The following is a 13,104-nucleotide window of genomic DNA, read 5'->3' as shown; positions in this document are numbered from 1 at the left end:
CATAATGGCTGCTGAGATTTTTTTATTTCCTTAAGGAATTGAATAACACAGAGCAAGCAACAACTGACTTACAAAAACAAAAACAAAAACAAAAGCAAAACAAAACAGCTATGACACTGAGACTCAGCAAACTATGTGAATTAATGATGGCAGCCACCAGACTAGGAAGCTTAATAGCTGGCCTTCATCACTCATATTCCTATTTTCAAATACTCTGCCCTTGTCTACTATTGTTATTTCCTTGCTTAAACTCAGTATGAGTATCCTGGCTTGGATCTCTTTGTGGATGTGCCTGTTTCTCTGTATGAACATCACTTGTATGCAGTGCCTATGGAGGTCAAAACAGGACATTGACCCCTCCCCCCAGAACTGGAGAAACAAGTGACCATGAACCACCTGCTGTGAGTGCTGGGAAGTGAAGCCAGATCCTCGAAAACATCAGCATGTACTCTGAATCTCTGAGATACCACTTCAACTTCCAAACCCACCCGACATTGTGTGATTCTTTTAACCTGAGACATATTAGTGCTGCCTAAAGACAATCACACTCGTGGCTGGCCCCTCACTGGAGCATGGCGGACCTATAAAGGGCCACGCTCTTGAAGAACACTAACTCTCCTTCTCCAAACAGCTCCTACCATTTACTTAGGGACAGAATGTCACGCCCACCAGCCTCCTATATGTTGTCACTTAGTTTGGCTTAAATTTGCATGGATCTGATACATGCTGTCATGCTTGCTATGAGTTTTTGTGTGTAATTGACCTCTTGTGTATGCAAATACTATTTCTATCAAATCATCCACAGGTTCTGACTATTAGACTCTTTCTACCACTTTAGGGGTTAAGAACACTGGGTCTCTTTCCACATAACTGGGGTTTATTTCCCATTACATACATGGCAGCTTACAAACAAATATAAGTCCATTTAGAGACAGTTCTGACAATGTTTTTTGGACTCCAGAGGCACCAGCCTTACACATCTTGTCTTGTTGGCTGACGCTCTTGACCACCGCTGGCCAGAAAGGAAGGTCCTGACATTTGAACCAGACCAGCGTTCCTCCTTCAATGGTATTAGGACCCTGGGCAGAAGAAGCCACCTTGGTGGCTTGTCTGTCTCCTTGAATCGAGTCCCCTCTCCTCTGGAACCTGGTGCTGGACGCCTTTGAGTGTACGTGAGGTTCTGGTTCCGGGACCCTGCACAGGGAACACAGCATGTGGATCTTCCTTTTTCTGCTAGCAAGGCGGAGTGACCTCCATAGCTTCAGGAGAGGAGGCAAGCGGGCTGCTGATGCCCCCTTAGCATCTGGCTTCAGGGCCCCCAGGCTGAAATCCTCCTTGTCCTCTGGGAGGGCAGTATTCTTCCTCTGGCCTCCAATAGCCCGGATCTCTAGGCCTGCACACAATGCTCTTGCCAGTGGCTTTGGGGCTTTGGGCGAGGTGGAGACGCGCCTCCTCCTCCTCCACCACTGTGGCCTAGGGGCAGCTGGCTGCTCATTTTTAGCCCGGGCGCCCTCCATGGAGGCTGGGGCACTCTGAGGCCTGTGCTTGAATGTGCTTAGCTTTCTCTTGCCAGGATTACCAGCAGCCTTTCCTGCAGGTGCTGGGGACCTTGGCCACACTTAGCTGCCCCTTAGCACACTCCCTTGCACTTCAAAGTGAGGGGGCCCAACAGTACTGTGCACCTGAGTTTTCCCTCCTTGCACAGCAGGCACATTCTGTGAGCTCCTCACCACAGGACTCTGGGGGCGGGCCCTCTGCTTCCCAGGACTCCTCTGGGAGAGCCCTTGGCCTCTCTGACTGCATGGTTGGGCGCGAAGGCTCTGGCATGGGCTGGAGCTGGTCTGCTCTTTGGGAACCTTTGGAGCATCCATGCTGGTTCTTTGGCCTTGTGCCCTCCCTCCTGGAAACAAGGGCCTTCCCTTGTCCAGAACATCCAGGGCCACCTTGAGGGCTCCCTTGTATGCCCTGGTCTGCCCTGGGGAATCACTGCCCCGTGACCCCTTCCCTGCAAGAAATCCACGGTTAAGATTTTGGACTGGGTTAGGGGCTTCACCTCGGCGCTCCTCACTCTCACCTTCTCACCCCCTGACAGGATTTGCACCTCCAGGAAAGGTGCCCCTCTCCTCTTACTATGGGCTGAGGTCCTGGGTCTCGACAAGACCCTTGCAGGCCACAGCTGGCCCTTCCAGCCGCAGAGCACATACTCTGCAGAGTCCATGGTGACTGGACTCTGGGGCTGTGCTGGTCACCAACCACAGGGTTGCAGTGGGCTCCTTGACTGCCTGAGGGTCCTCTCCGGCCTGGCTGCCCTGCCTGAGGTGCTGGCCTCCCTCCAGCGTCTGGTGAGAAGCTTGAAGTGACTTCTTCGCTCAGGGTGATGTGGTGGGCGTGGGCATACCCTGGAGGGTGGGAGAGGGAAACAGAGCTGCACGAGGAAGGAAATGGCCTTTAGTGGACACAGGAGCATCAGCGCAGTGAGGTAAGGTGAGGGAAATCGAGGGAGCTCACAGAAGTCTGTTCTCCAGGTGCAGGAGAAGATATGGAAGGTTCCCGAGCCTGTGTGTGCCACACACTCATAACCATTTTGTTTCCCACCCTGAGGCTGGGGTGGTGCACTTCTTCCCAGAGAGGTGGGTGTCTTTACAAGGCTTGTGTATTTTCTTGCCCACCCAATCAGTACCTTGGGGACCCCTGGGATGCCCTTGCAGGGGGTGGGGTTCAGATGGGGGAAGTCTCATTCGACTCTTTCCTAGGGAAATAGTCCTGCTCTGCCATAGTCCCCATGCCCCGCTGGGAAACCTGTGGACACCTAGTGCACGTGCCTTCCATACTTGTGGGATTCCTCATAGCTCCTGGTCTCCCCATCCCCCACCCCTTCCAATCTTTTGGTTCAGATTTGTGGTTCCCAACTCCATCCTGCACCTCAGTATGGGATTAAGTGTCCCCGGGGCACACTTGGAGAGAGCCCCCAAGAGAAAGCACTCCATTGTGGAGAAACGGACAGACTCAGCAGTGTCAGATGGAGTGAGTGTCTCTGTTGGAGCTGTGCACCCTCCTGCTGCAAATGTCTAGTCTGCAGTAGACCCTGCACACCATATCTGCCTGTGATGGGCGGCCCAGTTCCTCCAACTGTTCCCAGACCAGAGAACTCTCCTGCCCACAACCTCTGTGCCCTAATTTTAATCCATAGCATCTTTAGACAGGTAGGAAATCACAGCAGCTACTTGACGACCCGAGTGGTGACTTGTCTGTCCACCCCTAGGTCCAGTACTAATCAATGTCATCGGTAGAGTAGCAGTCCTGTTCATGTTCCTCCGTACTGTGCCTCTCAACATAGTTACTTCCCCTCCGACTTCTCAGTGGAATCTCATACCTTTATCAGGCCTCCCTTCAGTGTGTGTGCATGCACCTACATCTGTGTGTGTGTGTGTCTATGCATTGCACATCTCCGTGTGGATGTGTGTGAAACTGTAAGCGTGCAGCAAGTTTGCATTTGTGTGTGCATGCGTGCATGCATGCGTGTACGAGCTTTTGAGGTGGTGGCTACTCTATTCCTGACTGCGTCTACCTTGAGCCTGTAGGGTCCCTATCAGCACTGTGCATGTCATGTGTGCCCATGGGAAAAAATGCCCACATCTGTCTCATCCTCAGAAGAGGCGCGCTGTGCTCCCTTTGAAGGACTACAGCACAGTGGAAGAACAAGGAAGGGCTCAGGTGCCACCTCTGTTCCCTGTTCATTCAAGGACACAAGTGATTTCCTGCCACTCTCTGGGCACCGCAAGGCACAATGAGGCAGAGCACTGTGGACTTAGGGCTCATGACGGAGTGTCCAGAGGTCTCTGCTCTTCTTGGGAACACTCGTTACCCTGCATCCCTTCTGTGAGTGTGAGCACACCGAGCATGGGGACCCCAGACCTTATCCGGGGATTTCCCAACCTTACAGAAACACGGGAGGCAAATGATGTTCTCCCCAGTCCCTCCCTCAGCCCTTCCCTCCCACCCCCTGTATCCATAAGCACCTGGGGGTACACTCTACCTCCTTTTTCACTGTGCCAATGTGCAGGGCCCCTCTTCTTGTATTCCCATCCAAGGCTAAGGGACTTCCAGCCCCATTTCACAGTGCCTAAAGTGGCTATCTACAGAAAGGGGTCGGGGTGGGTCTCAGGCCCCACCTGTTGGATGATGCAATATTCAATGTGTATGGTGGCAGTAATGGGCTCAACTTAGGGACCAACCAGGAATAACCCTTCCTCTGATGAGGCTGTGTGATCCTCCCAGGGCTGCCTTGCTCTGATTCGGCCCCCTTGGAGTTCTGGGCCTTGTCACGCAGATGTCTCCTGAGGACACAGAGGAAAACACAAGGCCCTCAGTTACTGTAGGCTGCCTTCTACTGGACCTTCCTGGCAGAGGTTGTTCTCCGCCAAGGCCGAGTGAGCACCATCCAGCCATTCCGTGCCCGCCCCACGCCCACCTGGGCACCATGTGTCGTGTACGTGAGAGCTCAGCCCTCACAGGGTACCCTTAGCAACAAAGGATGCCAGAGTTACACTTATAGAATGCACCCTTCCTACCTGGCCCAGCCCTGTGCTTGCTCCTGATTCCCTCACGCAGGGCGTTCTCGGCCCCACAGACTTCAGTCAGAAAGCATACCCGGGAATAACAACTGTGTGTTCAAGCCCACACACCACGGCATCCGTGCAGCATCTGTAACCCAATCTTCAACAGTCATAACCAGACATAACCGGTCATATCAGGCCACACTCTCCCCAGTGTGCATGCGCTCCCTGTGTGGCTATTGCTCCAGGGCATCTGAAACCTCCTTAAGTTTCCTACAGCCCACTTAAATCATATCCGTAATGCCACCTGCCTCCACCTTCTCTGCCATTGCCCGCGGTGCACTACTTTCAAAGGTTTGCTGACATTTCTGTGATAGTCACCTTCCCCGCATAAACAGCACTATCTTTTCTAGAGGCTCATGGAGAAGTGTGGGAGATGGAACCCTGAAATCTCTGTCTCCGCCCCTGCTTCAACCCGGGTGCCAAAGGCCCTCTATCAAGACCTTGCACACAATCGCTGCCTGTGAAGGCTATTGGCGTGTTCTCCAGGTGGGAACAGCAGCTTCCCGCCCCCCCCCTGTGGTAAGACAGACACAGGGAGGACAGGCTGATGAGACGGTGTAGGAATGGTACAGTGTATACTGCTCACACACGGAGGCAGAGATACACGGAGAGATCCCAATGAGCTGGAAGGTCACAGAGAAACCCCGGCTGCACACCCTGTACTGCCCAGCTGGTGCTTAACCCAACCCTGAGCAGGGTGAAGGCTGAGACAGAGACACAAACTAATGTCTGCTGAGGGGACACAGTCTGGCTCTTCCTCGGGTGTCCATACAGCACTGATTTTTACCTCAGTCGGCCTAACTGCGGTTAGTGGCCAGTTTAGAGGCAGCTGTCTTTTGGGGATATTTCTTACTTCCTGTGTCAGGTATCCCGGCCAAGAGAGTGACACCACTTGGCATCCACAGTCCTCCAAGGGAACAGCAGACCAGCACCCGCCTCAAACTCCTACAACCCTCACCCTCTGTCCCACGCCCACCCAACCCCACCACTGCCACTCACCTCCTCCTTAAATGCCCTCCAGCTTCTCTCTCAGACAGCGCAAGCCACAGCTATCTAGCATAAGGTGCTGCCACACAAGCCCGGTCATTCTGTCAAGAGCACCTGTGACAATCATGCCCAAACAGAGAGGAGGCATCCATTTACATGTGCTGGCGAACTGTGCTTTCAGGGCCTGAAACGATAAAGCTGGCACAAAAGAGCGATCAACTAAGGACGAAGAGACAGGGCTGGTGAACAGCCAGTCCTCGGGGCTTCACTTCAGACAATAGTAGTGAGCCCCTTTCCTGTCCCGTGAAAGAGCACACACGCTCCCAGGGCACACTCACCGGCTCAGCTCACACAGGCACTCAGGTTGGCTGCAGGCACCTACCTATGCGCTCTGCGTGTCTATCTAGTGACTGCACCTCTGCAGTCTGTGAGTATCCTTCCCAAATGTATCTGTAACCAGGAAAGAATGGCTTGTTCCCCTTTGTTGTCATGGCAACCGCCGTGTCATGTGGGTGAGGGTGGGGGACATTTTCTCCTAGTAGCCATTTCTCTGTGGAAATCAGGAAGTACTAATCCACCCAGGAGGCTGACTGTTCACTTACATCCCTGTCACCTAGCTCCCCTCCCCACCCCCTGCAGCTGCAGGCATGAAAGGAAGTAAGCGTGCATGTGCAAGGACCACAGAAGGTGATGCTGCCATTCCAGGATGCTGGGCCTTTGACCACAGAGGGTCTGAGACCAGGCAAGAGAAGAGATGACAGTTCTGCTCTGCCTCCTGTAAGGTCAGGGGCCATGTCTCAGAAGTACACCTTTTCACCTGCCAGAATTCAGAAGGCAGGCTTGTTGTTTCTCCAGATGCAAATGAGTGTTCTAGGTCGCTTGGCAGAAAATGTGGAGGAGCATGAACCTGCACAGGATGGAGAGCAGCTCAGGGATTCAGGTGGCAGCAGCATCAAAAGATCCATCTTGAATCTCAAACAGGAAGGGGGGGCGGATCAAACTTCAAATGGCAGGAAGCTTTGGGAGCCTCAAAGCGTACCCCCAGTGACATATTTCCTCCATCACTGCCACACCTCCCAAACAGTGCCATCTACTAGGAAACAGATATTCAGAAGCCCCAGGCTGTGGATGCTATCTCATTCAAACCAGCACCAGCATCTGCACCAGCACCAGCACCCTATCATCCACCCACCCACAAACACACACAGGGACATCACACACACACACACTCACCACTACCCAATCTCTCTTCTCTTCTCTTCTCTTCTCTTCTCTTCTCTTCTCTTCTCTCTCTCTCTCTCTCTCTCTCTCTCTCTCTCTCTCTCTCTCTCTCTCTCTCCCTCTCCCCCATCTGTGTGTGTGTGTGTGTCTGTCCATGTCTGTCTCTCTCTGTCTCTGTCTGTCTGTCTGTCTCTCCTCCCTCCCTTCCCCCCGTCCCTCCAACAGTCACACAGGAATCTGTGTTCCATTTGGCTGCCCCCAGGAATGCCTACTGCTGTATGCAGCCATCCCTGCACCCAGTGACATGTTTTCTCACCAGATTTGATGGCACCAGCTTGGTAAGTTTGCCTCTTCCGGATTTTTCTCTTCTGCCCATGGCACACCCAGGGATCCTTACAGACAGTGACTTTTGTCTGACCGATTTCACTGAAAATGCTTCGAACGTTCCTGGACTGGCTGTGCTTTTCTTTCTTAAGGTGGGATAGTATTCTGTTGTATGGATGCACCCCGCTTGGTGTATGTCTTTAGCATGAAGGGGTAATTTGGGCCTTTGCCCCTGTGCTTGGGGCTGCTGTGAGCTTTCACATACCTATATTGGCCTCTTCTATTCAGGGAGTGGCCCCTATACTTAGGGGTGCAGTAGCCTTGTGATGGGGTGTTGTCATGGGCCTCTCTTACACTCTGCAGCAGACAAATCCCTAAAGGGCTGCCTGGGAAAGCTTTGTGGAGGTGTTAGGGACTCCTAGGAGTGGGCAGGACAGCAGAATGTGTGCTCCTGCAGAGACCAGGGACTTTCCACATGGCTCTTTCAGTATCTCAGACTCTGCAGGGACCCACACTTGCACCTGTGAGGGCATTGAACACAGGGAGCAGAGGCCTTCAGGAACTTTCTGCAGGTCCTAGGTGAGCCCCCAGTTTATGGAAGCACACCTGACAGCACCAAGTCGAGCATTTTTGGTCATGGGAGGGGACAGTGAAGAGGTGGAGGGCCAGGGTTGGATATGGAGGACATGGCAGTGGGAGCTGGGGCAAGGGAGGTAGGAGGTTCACCAGGTGGAACAGCATTGCCCAGGTCCACAGAGAGCAGGCATGATTTACCCTAAGGTAGAATGCTTTCCAGGAGCGAGGGATGCCTGGGAAGACACACCCCCGAGCCTCCCGCAAGGAGAAAGAGGGTCTCTGGGATTGTGGTGAGCTATGTCTGTCCCTGTAAGAGAGCGACTAGGTATTGGGACCCAGGATAGTCCCCGAGACCAAGGTCAGGAGCCTGAATTCCACCTCAGAGTGGAGGAGGCCAGCAAGGGTGGTGTGGGAAAGCTTTGATACAATGAAGGGGGTGAACAGAGTGGGCAGGAAGGCTTCTGTGCTCGCAGAAGGCCTAGGGCTCTGCCACAGGGCCCTTGCTGACGTGCTCACGCACAGAGACACTCATCCACGTCCACACTTCCACAGTTGGGTCTACATAAAGCACATCCATGTGTGTTTGGGGTCTTTCCAGGCCATGAGATCGCAATTTCCTGATCAGGCCACAGGCAACCAGCACTAGAGTGAAGCTGTTTCCTGTGTGGGCTGGTGAGAGCAGCACATTTCATTTACAAAGGGTTGCCCTTTCCTTCGATGCAGCAGACAACCCAGCAGATGATATCAGTGAGATGGGCAGCTGTTCCTCAGGGGCAGATGAGCAAGAGGCCAGGTGATGTCTTAAAGGAACATGGGCCTGTCTGTGCCATGGGGTAGTTTCAGTGTGGTCATGTGCAGGCACAGAAAGAAAGATTTAGGCCTTTGTTGGAGAATGGATCCAAGTGGAGACCGTGGTTCTAAGCCACACAAGGCAGCATCAAAGAGACCGCTGTCACCTGTTCTCTGTCACTTGAGCATCCTAGACTACAGATAGGCCCACACAATGATACAACCTGAACTCAGAGGGGAGACTGGGAAGAGGCAGGCAATACGCAGTTGAGGAGAAGCCTTGGGGGCCAGGGGTTAGAGGCAGACTCTGGAGTTTGCACATGGTCACATGGCATGAAAGTCGAGGAGACACCGTCTGGGTGATACAGGAGGCATAGCAGGTGGGTACTGAGGAAGGACAGCATGCAGGACCTTGGGTGGGTACACCTTTATGGAACCCCATGCCACCATAGGGTGAATGGGTTCCGGTAAACAGTCAGTATAAAAACCCCTACACTGCCCGAACGGGACACAAAGCCACTGCCTGAGGAGAGGAGACACTCCCCTGGAGCTGTCTGCACTTGGCAGGGAACAACACCCTGGAAGAGGTTGTCACAAGTTGCCCAACACGCAGCCTGGGGTGGGTTTCCTGGGGTTACAGCTGAATTTCTGTCACCTATGTCCATAAGGTAACCCTTACCCGTGTGCCCCTAAAAATCTGCAGTGACCTCGCTGGCCCATGGTGACAGTGTGATGAAAGGAATAAAAGCAGTGACATAAAGAGAGGAAATCCCGACTTCCCTCCACATGAGCTCTTGGCTCTCCCATACAGCATGGCTCCCCTAGCCTTCAAGGCAAGCTTGGGATGTTTGTCCGCAATCATGGGTTCTGTGTGGGTTTTTCCACAGGGAGTCCATTGAGAATAGGATACAAGATGTCAAAGGTATGCCTGAGCAGATCCCGGCGGGCCCAGGACTTTCTTGTCAACCCCACAGCCTATGTGTGCGTGGTGAGAACGTGGTCACTGAGAGCCAGTGGGACTCACGTGACAGTTATGTCTCTCAGAGGATGTTTTCGAAGGCTAAATTGCCATTTGGCCTTCAGGGGCTACCTTTAACTTAACATTGAAGTAGCTGCTGTGAGTAGGGGAATGCTGTAGCTGTGGGCAAGGTGGTGGGGAGAGCTCCCTTCTTCCTGCACTGCTGAGGAGTGGGTGTCAGTAGAGATGAAGGGCCAGCAGGGAAAGCTCTGCTCCTTAACTTACTGTGCAGGTGGCACTCTGCATTTCAACAGCTGTTTTCCCAGTTGTGAATTAAGTCATTTTTCGCCCCTGGCTTTCCAAAGTTGCCTCTTCCAAGAACCCCTGCCAGAGGAGGGCATGGAAAATCAGGAATCACCCTGCTCAAAGGCGCTTTAAATTAGGTGTTCTTAATACACGTGGTTATACCTGTACTTTAGCGCTCTCTTTTTATTTATTTATTTATTTATTCATAATTTCATTATTTTATTATTTTATTTTATTTTCGAGTCAGGGTCTCTCTGTGTAATAGCTTTGGATGTCCTGGACTCGCTTGCAGACCAGGCTGGCCTTGAACTCACTGTGATCCTCCTGCCTCTGCCTCCTGAGTCCTGGGATTAAAGGCATGAGCTCCCACCGCCAGGCTTAGTGCTCTTCTTAAAATCTCTACTTTATTTGGGGTGTTTAGGCCTCAACTTCCTTTCCAACATCCCACCGCTATGTGTTCAGGGACTACAAAAGTAAGTTGGCCACCAATTTCCTTTTGTTAAAAAATAAATAAATAAATAAAAACCAAGGCTCAAAGCAGGTCCGGGTGGGGTGCGGATGGGGTGAGGGTGGGGAGACAAGAAGACCACATGGCCTCCACGGCTTCCTTCAGTCCTCACACAGGAAGCAACGTGACTGCTCCTCCCTAGCGCAGGTCCACGTTTCCAGTCTGGTGCTACTTGGGAAAGCGAAACAGGAATGGAGAGCGAGTGCAGCAAGTGGGAGGAATGCAGGACTAGCCATGGTGGATTCTTTAAACACTTCAGGCGTCCCAGGCCGCTCACCTGCCATGGATGCTTTTCTAACAGGAAGTACCAAAAGGTGCTCTGTGTAAAGGAGGCTACAGGAGGAAGCAGACACAGAGCCATTAAGTCTGTTTGTTAGGAGAGAAATGGCTGACGTCTCACAGGACGCGTGGAGGCCTGGTGGACCAGCCATGCTTGCCCTTGTGCCTCCAGGGTCCCCCATACACGTGCACAAATGACCAGTCTGGCTCAAAGGCTTGCTCCTGCTTTGGCGTCGGGGTTTCCTGGAAACTGTGCCATCGAGCCGTTTTCAGCTGGGGAGAGGAAAATGTATGTCTCTGGTGGGCCACAGCTGCATCACTCTGTTGGAAGTGCCCTGCTGTCTGAGATGGCAGTCCTCCCAGTCAGGATAGGCACTCTGAGCTTGGTGTTAGGTGCAGGCCTCCCTCTCCGCAGCAGGGCCCCCTGCTCTCTGCCTCACCACACCTGGAGAGTGTCTTTAGACGTAGGTGCCCCTGACCACATTTCATATATGGGCCTTGACACAGCTCCCTGCCAGCTCTCCTGTCCCCTAGCTTGTGGGATAATTAGGTATGGTGTTCCCCCATTATAGGACAGGAGCTTGCTGCCAAATGCAAACGAGCATCCTTAAAGTGCCTAATTTCAACCCATCATGTACACCTATGCCGGAAGCACTAACACGCCCCCCCTCCCCTCAATCAATTCCCCATGGACTGAATAGCCTTTCTTCCCCCTGAATAAAGTTGAACTAGCTTCCTGAAGCACTTGCCTGAGTGGTCATTCTCCATCGGGCTTAAGGCCTTAAGAGCTCTGGGACTTGCATTCTGTTCTCCCCACCACCTGCCCCCCCCCCGGGCCTTCACGGGCTGATGGCCACCCCCCACCCCCTGGCCCTCACGGGCTGATGGCTAAGAGACCCCCCAGGGAACAGGAGAACTACATCATGCAATAGTCGCTTTATGGCACTGGTCCTCGACATCCCGTTCAGTAGCCTTCTATTAGATGGGAGAGCAGGGGCCAGCGAGCAGCAGCAGGTCCAAGTACAGAAGCATGCATGTTGCGGCAATTTTACCCCACCTCTTCAGTGGCCCCGGTTGCTTTGGGGGTGAGCTCAGTTCACAGGAACTCCCTGGACTCTGGGAACTGCATTGGTTTTAGCGTGGGGCCAGTTTGGGGCATCTCCACCACAGCTTCACCAGTGTGCTGGTTTGTAGGAGATGTGCGCCATACTCTGTGGCATTTGAATGCTTGGTCCACCCGTTCCTGTTCTTGGATGTTAGAATGCCCTGACTGCGGAAAACAGGAAGTTCCCCAAGACCTGCCTTTGCCACTCTGGAGATAGGTTCCATCGCATCCATCGGGCTGGGGCAGGCAGGGCGTCAGCCTGGACTGCCTGGTTTGGGGAAACTGTCCCAGGAAGAGGAGATCATACGTTTCTCAGGAACGTGTAATCCACATGGCCCCCCAACAGCTGCATAGGTTTCCTCACACACAAGAAACCTCTCAGCCATTCCCAGAAGAAATCTGACCAGCTGCACCCTCATGCTGGGCTGACATGTGCCGTCAGGGTTCTCTGGTCAGGTCAGACTTTGCTCTGGTTCCTGCCCCTTTTCTTTACTTTGCACCATGAAATCAAACTGTGGCCGTTTGGGGAAGTTTAGGAGATTAGTCCTCGCTGGAGGAAGGAGGTCCTGAGGCCTGAAAGGACTCATTCCATGTGGAGTTTTTTCTCTTGACTTCCTGTTTCCAGTTTGAGAGGGGAGCCCTCAGGTCCAGCTTCCAGCTGCAGTTGCCATGTCTGTCACCCTCTTTCCCTGCCACTGTGGACGCTAACCCCCCTGGAACCTTAAGCCCCAAGTGAACTCTTCTCCACTGGTGCCTTGGTTATGGCATTGTATTGCAGTAACGTACACACCTTAACTAAGGCCGCCTGGTACAAGACCTGAATCGAATGGTCTCCCCCCAGGAAGGGGGGTGATTTCACCACCGCAGCTCTATACTCGGGAAGGCAGACTTTAACTGGATGTGAACTTCGTCCCTCTAAAAGTAGAAATTTCCGAGGGTTCCCTATTGCTTAAGGGTGGCAAAGGTGCTGGACTCAATATTAAGGGACTCCGAGGCGAGGTTCCAGCAGTGGCAAGTCAGAAGTGGTCTGTATCCACAGCCCCTGGGGAAGAGAGATTGGATTGTGAGGCTTGCCTTTCGGCCTTAGGTCATGCATGCGAGCAAGCATGGATGAGCCACTGCCGTGCGGAGCCTGCCTCGCATGGGACCATTCCCTTCCAGCAAACACCACAAGTGCGTTGGGGTCTGGGGTTGGGAACACTGACCTTGAAATGGCTGGGCCTAAACTAAGGAGCTGTGACTGCTCTCTGAAGGGAAAGAGGCTCCCAATGGTGTGGTGGGTTAGGGTCCCCTAGGTGAGCAAGTGAGTGAAAAGGGCATCTCCTGGGTAGGGAGAGTCAGGAAGAGTAATGCTTGGACCACAGCCCTTGGGGGATGATGGCAGGGATCCCAAGGCGACGGACCCGAGGGGGCCTGCGACAGGGTAATGTGC

At 53.1% G+C, this 13,104-nt stretch overlaps 1 protein-coding gene across 1 annotated transcript; it reads right to left on the bottom strand.

Moving 5' to 3' along the window:
- Positions 1 to 311: 311 nt before the first annotated feature.
- On the bottom strand, positions 312 to 4,209 carry LOC311602065 (PWWP domain-containing DNA repair factor 3A-like; the record flags this gene model as incomplete). Its single annotated transcript, XM_084789756.1, is given in 5 exon segments — positions 312 to 328; positions 977 to 1,591; positions 1,676 to 2,014; positions 2,017 to 2,399; positions 4,173 to 4,209. Coding segments are annotated over 4 exon segments (1,173 nt in total). The 5' UTR covers positions 2,219 to 2,399; positions 4,173 to 4,209.
- Positions 4,210 to 13,104: the final 8,895 nt, after the last annotated feature.

The sequence above is a fragment of the Acomys minous genome (assembly GCF_964271855.1).
Source record: "Acomys minous genome assembly, chromosome: 7".
Classification (NCBI taxonomy): domain Eukaryota; kingdom Metazoa; phylum Chordata; class Mammalia; order Rodentia; family Muridae; genus Acomys; species Acomys minous.
The sequence above is the reverse complement of the archived record's forward strand: the minus strand, read 5'-3'. Positions and strand labels throughout refer to the sequence as shown.